The 10,255-nt window shown below is 42.3% G+C and overlaps 1 protein-coding gene across 1 annotated transcript; it reads right to left on the minus strand.

Annotated features, from left to right (window-relative positions):
* Nucleotides 1–7,960: 7,960 nt before the first annotated feature.
* Nucleotides 7,961–9,978, minus strand: ifnphi4 (interferon phi 4). Its single transcript, XM_048233815.1, has 6 exons — nt 9,332–9,978; nt 9,042–9,109; nt 8,834–8,908; nt 8,509–8,658; nt 8,313–8,387; nt 7,961–8,179 (listed from the first exon to the last, which is right to left on the minus strand). Exons 1-6 carry the CDS (start codon nt 9,342–9,344, stop codon nt 8,090–8,092), a joined length of 471 nt encoding a protein of 156 aa, XP_048089772.1. The 5' UTR covers nt 9,345–9,978; the 3' UTR covers nt 7,961–8,089.
* Between the last annotated feature and the right edge of the window lie 277 nt (nt 9,979–10,255).

The raw sequence follows: 10,255 nt of genomic DNA on the forward strand, positions 1-10,255 counted from the left end.
GTCTGTGCACTGATCTGCTTATTTAAATGTCTTATCTGACTGCCAGACACAGAACATGTGGCCTTTTTGCTGTTACACACAAATCTCTGGTGTGTCCAGCTGTTGCATTTTTTTTCCATTTTATTTACTGCGTGTTGTTTACTGAAACCCACGTTCTCCTAAACAGGCGCCCAAAGTTGGATGAGATGTCATGTCAAAGTGTGACCCATCCCCACTTAGGCGAGGATCACATCAGCCATGCAGCAGCAAGCGGCAAGCGGCAGCGGCAAACGTAACGCAACGCAACACTCAGACCATAATACGTTTTGTCTCGTTCCTAAGCAACACAAACGGTTTGTCAATTGAATACGCTTGCTTTTCGCTTTGAGAGTTGAACAAAATTCAACACTCAGCTTGTTCAACGCTCAGCTTGTTCAACGCTAGCGTTATGCCAGCGTTGCCACCATTAGAGAACAATAGGAAACCTGCCGCTTGCCACTGGCTAATGTGATCCCCGCCTTAGGCATGGCCAGAGAGGAGCTTGGCTATGCTGGAAGGATGCTCTCTGAAGCATCAGTCTGTCTAGGGCTGCAAGGATGCTCTCTGAAGCATCAGTCTGTCTAGGGCTGCAAGGATGCTCTCTGAAGCAGCAGTCTGTCTAGAGCACTGATTCTTTGTAAGTTTTATATCCACATCTCCTCCCTCATCATCATTAGTCAACTAATTCATAAGGGACTTTTAGTGGAATTTGGAATAAGTCTCCTTCATTCATTTAGGTGTGACCTGTTGATGATCTTCTACTGTAATCAGAGCACAAATCCATATTATATTCGTTTATGGGACCAAGAAGGGAATGAAGAGTTTCTGTGTCATAAAGGAGCCTGTGCAGTTCTAATCTTATTTCATCCATGTCCCTGAGGATAAGTTTGTGCTTTTTGTGGGCAGGTAGTCAATTCTGTTCTCAATACATGGGAGAGAGCAGGCTATTGAGGTGAGTGGACATTCTTCAGTAGGACAAGAGAGATATGGGGTGAAGTCTCGTGGGTCCATTTCGGACACAGGCTGGGCAATGCTATCCTCCCTTTCAGACGATGAACGCGTTGAACTTGTGTTTGCGGAAAGGAGGCGATCCACGACCCTAAACACGTCCCCAGTTAAATCAACAGAATGAGAAAGATGGCGTAAACATCTCACTGTCTGAACTCGGCCCTTTGGCAGCCTGCGCTATGCTCTCCAAGGCTCCCCAAAAGGACAGGCATCCAGTAAACAGGACCAACTGCTCATGACGGACATTATGTAGAGTCATTACACTGGCATTGTGTAGAGCCATTCCATGCAGGGGTGAGAAGATGGGGAGAGGCTCAGGCGGGTGTCATAGTCTGGCAACGCCACCTGGTGGATTAAACTGGTCAAAGTACAAAAATCAAATCCTCATCATGTTACACTTTCCTGCCAGTTACCTATCAATCTGAGCATGCGTGACACATCGGGTAGTGACTCACATCGGGGAGTGACAGCATAACAAACGTTCCCCATTGTTACAGACAGTTTCAATCTGTTCCTAAAGGAATTCCGGTTGAAACGTTTCAAACCAACGCAGATTCTTTGAAATGAAAACGAATCGAACTTTAGCGCAGTGCTCTATGAAATATCGACTTGTTTGTCCAAAAGTTACCATTAGCTCATTGTTGTTTTTTGTGCCACCGAACACAACCTCAAAAGGAAACAGTGGTCTGAGCACATGCTCAGTTGCGTGCCATACTCTGTCACACCCACACACACTTCAATAGGTGTTTTTATTGAAAGATGAATAACATGCACACACAGATACAGACACAAACACACAGATACAGAGACACACAGGCACACACACACACACACAGCACACAGTGCACACACACGCACACACACACAGAGCACACACACACACACACACAGCACACACACACACAGCACACACACACGCACACACACAGTACACAGCACACACACACACACACACACACACACACACACACACACACACACACACACACACACACAGCACACACACACACACACACAGCACACACACTCTCAGAACACCTGTTGAATCCGGCTCTTATCCAGCTCTTTACAGTGGCTCTGGGGCACCTAACAAATCCATTTGTGTCACTCAAGCAAATGTCAGTAAAGTTGTCTAATTGACGACTAGCATTGTGTCACTGTCAGGGTGTGATGTGGTTCCGACATTTAAAACAAAAACACTAGTGAGTCGGCAGGATTGTGCAGTAAGACCTCTGAAAGTCTCGTGCCATGCCCCGACATACTGCACGGACATGCCGTTCATCCGTATCTTTTGTGGCCAGGCCATGGCAAAGACATCACCGACACCAAACACATACAAAATGATGAATAAGCAACCAAACGCTCACATGGGAAGCCTAAGCCGCGTTATTTTCAAGCAAAACGTTTACATAGCGATGAAAAAGGCAGCTTCTCACTTGAACAGCAAGCTAGGAGTCACCACCCCAGCTCTTCTTGACTTCCACAGGATGTCAGCAGCTTTGCTATCCAATGTAAACAATATAAACATATGTTTTCAGTTCATTTCCAGGACTTACTTCTTCATGATATACAGTGACAGCCACTTACAGCAGTGCTTATGGAGCTTCTGCACACGCACGCGGCACGCACACACACACACACACACACACGCACACACACACACACACACACACATCAAACACTGTGCACAGCAGCAACACAAGGCAGCTGAGAGGGAATGTTCAGGCTCTGGATTTCTTTGGAACTGACTGGCTTAGAATTGCATATTCCTTCGGCCTTTTTAAAAAAAAAACTTTTTGGAAGATAACAACCCTTGAGAGTTTTATCAGGACTGCATGTATTGAGGGAAACTCTAATTACTGTACTGTGGAGTTGGAACTTCTCAATAACCTTGTGAGCCTATGAGGTAAGCTTTACTGTATAGACACACACACACACACACACACACACACACACACACACACACACACACACACACACACACATACATACACACACACACACACACAAAAACATTTGCAAACATTTCTGTATACAAGTGGTATTTACTTCCTACACATATTTCACATCATGCTTACAGTACAAGCAGACACACACACACACACACACACACACACACACACACACACACACACACACACACACACACACACATCATGTGCATGTTCCTCAAGTACTGATCTGTTGGTCCTGTTTTCTCCAACGTGGGCAGCATCTGGTTGCATTCTTGGGGTTTTTGGGCCCGTTTCAGCTCACATGGCTCGAACACAAATGTTTTGGTGTTCTGTAAACAGTTGCTCTTCCTCTGCACTGTGTAATCCATTTAGCTGATGCATGGAAAAGCATGGACACAGTAGTCGTGTACGGCCCTGAAAGACCTGTTCTGTGGACACAGAAGTTGTGTGAGGATCTGAAACATCTGGACACAGTAGTCTAATGGAAAGATCAGTCATAATGGAGCTGTAAATGAAGGGGTCACACCTTAAAATTACAATTTAAAGGTAACATGAATGGCCTGTTTTACAAATTTGCCATATGTTTTACGGGGGGTTTTAAGACACATCACATTTTGTAGTGCTTGCTGTTAGTTCAAACACTTCATGTTGAGATGTTGAAATGATGATCTCAGTCAGCTAAATACCCCCCCACACACACACACACCCCTTCTATTCAGGCCAGGGTTTGCTGAGTGTTTGTCTAAAAATGTGTCTTCAAAATGAGGTAGATGTGACGGTTCCCATGGAGTACTGCAGGCCTCTCCACACGTTTGGGAATAATATTGTCTGTTGGGACCAGAAAATGAAGTGGTTTGAGGGTGGGTTTTGACCGCTCTCTCCCTTCACTACACGTGGCGTCAGAAGTGGGATGGCTTGCTGTAAAGCAAAGGGAAACGGGAACAATCGTGTGTTGGCCGTACGAGGGACCTCCAAAACAGTGTGAAGAACTGCAGAGAGATGGGTGAAGTGGTAGTGTTCGGGCACCCGGGGATGCGTGAGAGACGCCAGTGTGTGTGTGAGGCTAATGGGTGCCCTTCCTGAATGGTTGTGGTCTAGTAAAACCCAAACACTTCCAAAACATCCTGACCCTTTGATTTCCCAAGTGATTTCTATTTATTTTTTTTTTCTTGTTTGTAGTGATGCACTTTTTTAATATCATGTTGTGAACAAGTGATTTGTTGTAAATGTACTTTTCGATTGAGATTAAATAAAAAATAAAACATAATGTAGGCCTACTTGTTTTTTTTTTTTTTTTTTTTGCTAATTCACTCACTTGAGAACTTGCAAATTCATATTGCAGTTTAATCGACTTACTGAAACTTAACTGTTTTAAGGCAACCGGTTCCCTATAATTTTTAAAGTGAATTCAACTGAACATGTTACAGTAAGTTTAATCAAACTTAAATGTTTTAAGGCAATCGATTTCCTCTAGTTTTTTATGTAAATTCATCTTTTCAGGGCTTACAGTGAACCTCAGTGTCAGTTGACTATGCACTCTGCTGTACTAAAGAGCCTTGTTCTTTGGCGTTGCAGTCAAACTGCAGGTTTCGTACGTACCCTGAAAGCCCGGGTTCAAGGTCGGCTGGGTTGAGTGCTCTCTCCCTTTGTAACATTATACGTCACAAAAATAAAAAAAAATTACAAATATTTTAAAAACAGAGGTCACGTCTCGTCCCTGACTGTAGAATCAGAAGGCGGAGTGGACAGGCCAGATCCAGAAGAGAGATAAGATCACAGGCCTAACATACCATACATGGTGTCTAGCCCCCAGCCCTCATTCCACTTTCAGCATCAACTCAAAAAATGCTAAAGCTTAGCAAGATATACACTTTCAGGTCAACAATGACAGGACTGTTTACTCTAGGCAGCTGGGTGAAGCATCCATGGCTTTCCCAACAAAAGCACTGAGGCTGTAAATATTTATCATCGTGGCACATTCAACATTTCCAACACGTCTCCTTTGGTAGCTCTGCATCCACATGCGTCTGTGTTGCCTGGCAACGCCCACACTGACTATGTGCTCCGCCCCAAAGATTCTAGAACAGAGCTCTGAATCTTTGCTCCGCACTGAGGTCCTACAGCTCCTCTAGTACACAATAACCGCGTTACATCAACACGTTAACTCTATAAGAAAAATATTTTATGATATATAGCCCTATATTTGTGTGAAATCTGTGTGACGAGAACTTCGTGAGCAATTCAGCAGAGAAGAATGGGTGTAAATTTGCATCCGTTAGGCAATCCAACATACTCTGGCCCATAATTACACATTAGCTCTATAGCAAAACCAGGTTTAATGAGTGAGATCACATAGTTAACATCTTAGATAGATATCACAAGAAGCAGCAATAAGGGGAGACAACTTCAACTATAGGCCTAATGGTCACTTATAACAAAATTGTCAATTGCTAATTATAGCAAAACAAAAAGTTTAATCCACTTGTGTCTACCCAACATCCATTTCACATTGACTCCTATCGACCTTATTAACTCTGTGACCTTATTTAACAGCATCTTGAAAGTCTCACTAGACAGACAGATAGTCAACCCAGTGTTTCCTTTTGGTATGTGGTAATACTGAGTTTCTGCCAAACAATAATTATGTCTCACAGGTCATGCAGTGATTTAGCCCAGTCTGCCTTGGCTAGTTGTGCCGCCGTGCAACCCCAGATCACAGAGCCAGTGTTTGACAGTTTCTACAACATCCTCTGATCTTCTCCTTCTGTTGGCAACAACAGTCACACCCTTTGCCCTTTTGTTTACAAGGCGAAGAAAAGCCTCGCAGCTGATACGGAAATCAGGATTGATTTGAATAGGTTATGTGCGGTGATATCAGGATTGATTTGAAATAGGTTTTGTGGGGTGAAATCAGGATTGATTTGAATAGGTTTTGTGGGGTGAAATCAGAGGCACAGATACATCCAAAAGGCTGTTTTGCATCAGAGATGCAGATCACATATAGATTATATGCGGATAATCAGATTATCATCTATCTATCTATCTATCTATCTATCTATCTATACCTATCGATCTATATCTATCTATCTATCTATCTATCTATCTATCAACTGTATCAATCTATCGATCTATTGATCAACCGATCTATCGATCTATATCTATCTATCTATATATATATATATGAGAGAGAGAGGGAGAAATGCTGTATTACAGTAATGAGCGTCTCCTACAACCCTGACATGAAACAACTCCTCACTTGTGTGTGTGCCAGAAACCCTCTCACTATGACATCATATCAGTTCAGAGTTTAGAACACCCAGCCTCTGGCCAACCACTCATAGGTCCAGTGTCCAGTCGGGTGGGAGCCTTACAGGGTTTGTCATGGTCAATGCTGACACCCTGTGGACTGACCCCTGTAAACTAATCCCTCGCCACAGATGTCTGGTTGTTTGCTGCCACCTAGTGGATATTGACAAAAAAAAAAGTGTCTTTACCTTATAATGGGGCAGCTGGCAATTCGCCTTATTCAACTGGCAGCCAGAACGAGGCTACAGGGTACACTTGCCATCACACTTCAGTCCAGCAGATAGTGGTAATGCACTTTGTTTGCAAATTGCCAAAAAAAAAAACGCACACATAAAAAGAAGAAAGGTTCACTGCCCTGCCTCCAGTAGGGGTTAAGTCAGAGACTTATGATGAGGAGACACAGCACTCAAAAAATCCTCCTTAGAAATGCATGGGATACAAACAGAAATGTTTGTATCGCCAAGATGGTAGTCGTCTACACATATCCCACCCCTTCCACGGCAAAACGTTGACATGTGAATACAGTACATTGAGCCAATCATGTGTTGTGTTGTGAATACATTGAGCCAATCATGTGTTGTGATCTCGCCGCTGGAGCAAGATTGGTGTCGTGAAGCCTTAGGCACGCGATAAGTGATGCCCGATAAGTGCCCAAAAAGCGTTGCAATATGGCCCCCGAGTGGAGGGACTTGCCTAAAAGGACTTTGGTTAAGTAATTTAGAGACGAGACAAACGAGTCCAGGAAGTGCCAGAGCCTGCCAGAGCCTTCTTCTTCTTCTTCTTCTTCTTCTTCTTCTTCAGTGAGTTTTTTTGCCAGTTTGCAAACGGAGTGCATTTGCAGGTTTTCCAAATTGAATAAGTCTTGACTGACATCTAATTGCTTGTCAATGAAATTAGTTTTACATAATTTTGACCTTGTTTTGTACATTTTCTACGATGAAATTTACCAAGTGTACACTTCCAGACATGTGTGCCATAGTCTGCAGTCCTCTCATATTAACACACACAAGTTACTCAATTAAAAGAGAAATTAAAGCTAACTGTAAGAAAAAGTAAGCATTTAACAATTTGTCATAAACAATGCTATTATTGAAATGCAACAAATCTGCATCAATTGTGTTGGAGTGTACAATAATTAAATACATCAAATAAACCAGGATAAATAAATAAGATGAACATAATAATGAAATGAATAAACCTCTTTCACAGAACATCATCGGTCGGATGGATAAATAATTTAAACATTTGATAAATGTAGCCATATCCACGTCATATGTAAAATGCACAGCTCTCAAAATTCTTTAGAGACTCATTGTAAACTAGAGTGCTCAGAATATACAAAAAGGGTTTCTATATCAGCCACTTGTTGTGTTACCATCTACAATAAATAAACGCAGCAGTAAATAAAATCTACATAAATAAATTGAACAGTATTATAAAATAAACAACACATTTCACAGAAAGTCATCAGTCTGATGAATTAATCATTTTAACACCTGATAGATGTAACCTCCACCACCTCATGTTATTCACAGGGCTCAGAAAATAATAAATAATAAATACAGAAAATAAATAAATGTATAAATAAGTTCATTAATACAATCTAGGTAGACAAATAAATACATTTAACAGTATTGTAAACAAATAATAACTTTCACATAATCGTTCTGATAAATGAATAATTGTAACACTACATAAACCTAGACCACCTCAGAATCATTTAGAGCAGAAAGTTCAGAGTACATCAGTAGTCCTGGTGCATCCTCAGTCCCATTGGCTGTAGCTGTGGCAGGGTTTGGTGTTTAGAGGCGTGTGCTGGCCAGAAGGTCGACCTTCGTCAGGTGGCGGTGAACCTCCTTCCTGATCAACTCCCAGGCCTTGGCCTTGTCCTCCTGAAATCACAAGTCACACCACTCACCATCAATATACAGATTCTGTACTTCTGTCATCTGTGTGTGTGTGTGTGTGTGTGTGTGTGTGTGTGTGTGTGTGTGTGTGTGTGTTCAACCACACTCATCAGCTCACCATTTTCCCCAGTGTTTCATTTCTCAGTTTCTTGAAATACAGGTGCAGTCTCTTATTCCCTTTAGTCTTACTAACCTGGAGGAGGCAGAGAGGACTTCATTAAATCACCAGTAAGTCATTCATAGTTGGAAATATATATATACTATTAATTACTATTGGTTAAATAGTTTCAAGGAGGTTATTCAGTTGTACTCACACATGACTGAGTTGCCACCAGTTGTGTGTCCAGGGTGCTCATGAAGTCCTTCAGCTTCTTCTGGTCCCAGGCCACGGCGGTCACATTCTCGTCCAGCAGGAGCGACACCTCGTCCAGCACCTGGGCTATGAACCAGATGATCCTCTCAGGCTGTGGGGACCACAGGAGGAGTCAAGACAACCATCAGTGACAAGACAACCATCCCAGAATTCAACAGGGATACCATTAAGTGTAAATGAAAAGAGTCCATCTCAGTTGTCATGAATGAAAAGCTACTGATTTCCAGGCATCTAATTGTTTGTTTGTTGCTTTAGTTTATGCTTACCTGTGACTTTCTTGCAAGTCTGTACAGCTCATCAGGGAAATTAAGTCCCACGTTGTCCTCTGTTATCTTCTCACCCTGTAAAATCACAGAATTAAAATTAAAATTAGGATCCCAGGAGAAAAGTGTGAATTAGTAGAATTAGTAGTCTAAAATCAAACAAAATGCTGAATATCAGGATATCAAAGGTGAGATTCAAAATAACACTCACCATCTCTTCCAGCAAGGTCAAATAGTTCCTGCTATACTGCGGGAATTTATGCTGCATCCATGGACAACCTTGGGTCAGATGCAGGATAAGCACCAAAAAAGTACACACACCAAAGAACGCCTTCATTCTGATATTCTTGAGCAAGCTTTGTAAATAGCTAAATAGCACAACTGCGCAAGACAGTGTTTCCTGCTAAAACACAATATCTCAGATTGTATTCTACTGGGTTGTGCTGCCATGGTCTGTGTTAAAATGTAATTTATACTCAGTATATGGAATTCAAAACTTACCTATGAAAAGCATTTCACTTTCCAGGTCCTTGATGTGCCGACCGCATTAGAAGTCCAAAGGTGAGTGAGGCGCTCACAGCACGGGAATCCCTGCTGCAACGTCACTTGGCTCTGAATAATAAGCCTATCTTATATGTGACAGCTCAAACGTGGATAATGTTGATCAATAATCACCGACGTGAATATTTTGGATGCATAAAACATCAACTACATGAAATTATCGATTATTCGCCTCCACAAATGTTCCATAACCTTTTAACTGATAAGCATAGGCTAGCCTAAACATTGGCCTGCATATTAGTCTATAACATTATTTGTGATCATTTGTGATAGCTTAATAATGTTCAGCCTATAGGCCTATCTTTAATTAAATTAGCGAATCGCAATCGCAAATCTCCACATTCTATAGGTGACGTGCAATTTACTCTCATTTCATGCTGGTTCGGCCAATCATGAGAGAGTTGAGGTTACAGGGGAGTCACATCCAGGACTCCTTAGAAAAGCCACACATTTCGCAGGTAGAGCCTATGTTTCGGTTGTAAGAAGCCTATCCCTGGCCCTGACAGATGACAACCAGAATGTTGACTTCCGATAGCCTACGCCAACGCGGCATGCAACATCATAGGCTACAGTAACCTTACAGTAGGGGCGGGACTTCTTGAAAGCGAAAGCTGAAAACCGAAAGCGCGTTTTGTCTTTCGGATGACGTTGATGGAATGCCTGACATCATATGGTTCATTGGCCTACGTCATTTCAGAAATATAACAATAAATGAATTGTTGTTGTTGCTGTAGGCCTGTTTTAAGAATCAGTGAGGCATAGCCTATCAATGTGGCAGGCAGGCCCGGAGTGGGTAATCGGGAGAATCGGGAGAATTCCCGGTGGGCCGCTTCACTTTTGGGCCGGTCGAGGGATTGGAGAAAA

The sequence above is a fragment of the Alosa alosa genome, chromosome 22 (assembly GCF_017589495.1).
Source record: "Alosa alosa isolate M-15738 ecotype Scorff River chromosome 22, AALO_Geno_1.1, whole genome shotgun sequence".
Classification (NCBI taxonomy): Eukaryota; Metazoa; Chordata; class Actinopteri; order Clupeiformes; family Clupeidae; genus Alosa; species Alosa alosa.

Bases quoted from the DNA above. Each gene is read 5' to 3' on its own strand.
- ifnphi4 (XM_048233815.1), bottom strand. The intron at 8,659-8,833 runs GTAAGCATAAAC...TGGTCCCCACAG, and splicing joins GACTTGCAAGAAAGTCACAG to CCTGAGAGGATCATCTGGTT. The intron at 8,388-8,508 runs GTGAGTACAACT...TGCCTCCTCCAG, and splicing joins TGGTGGCAACTCAGTCATGT to GTTAGTAAGACTAAAGGGAA.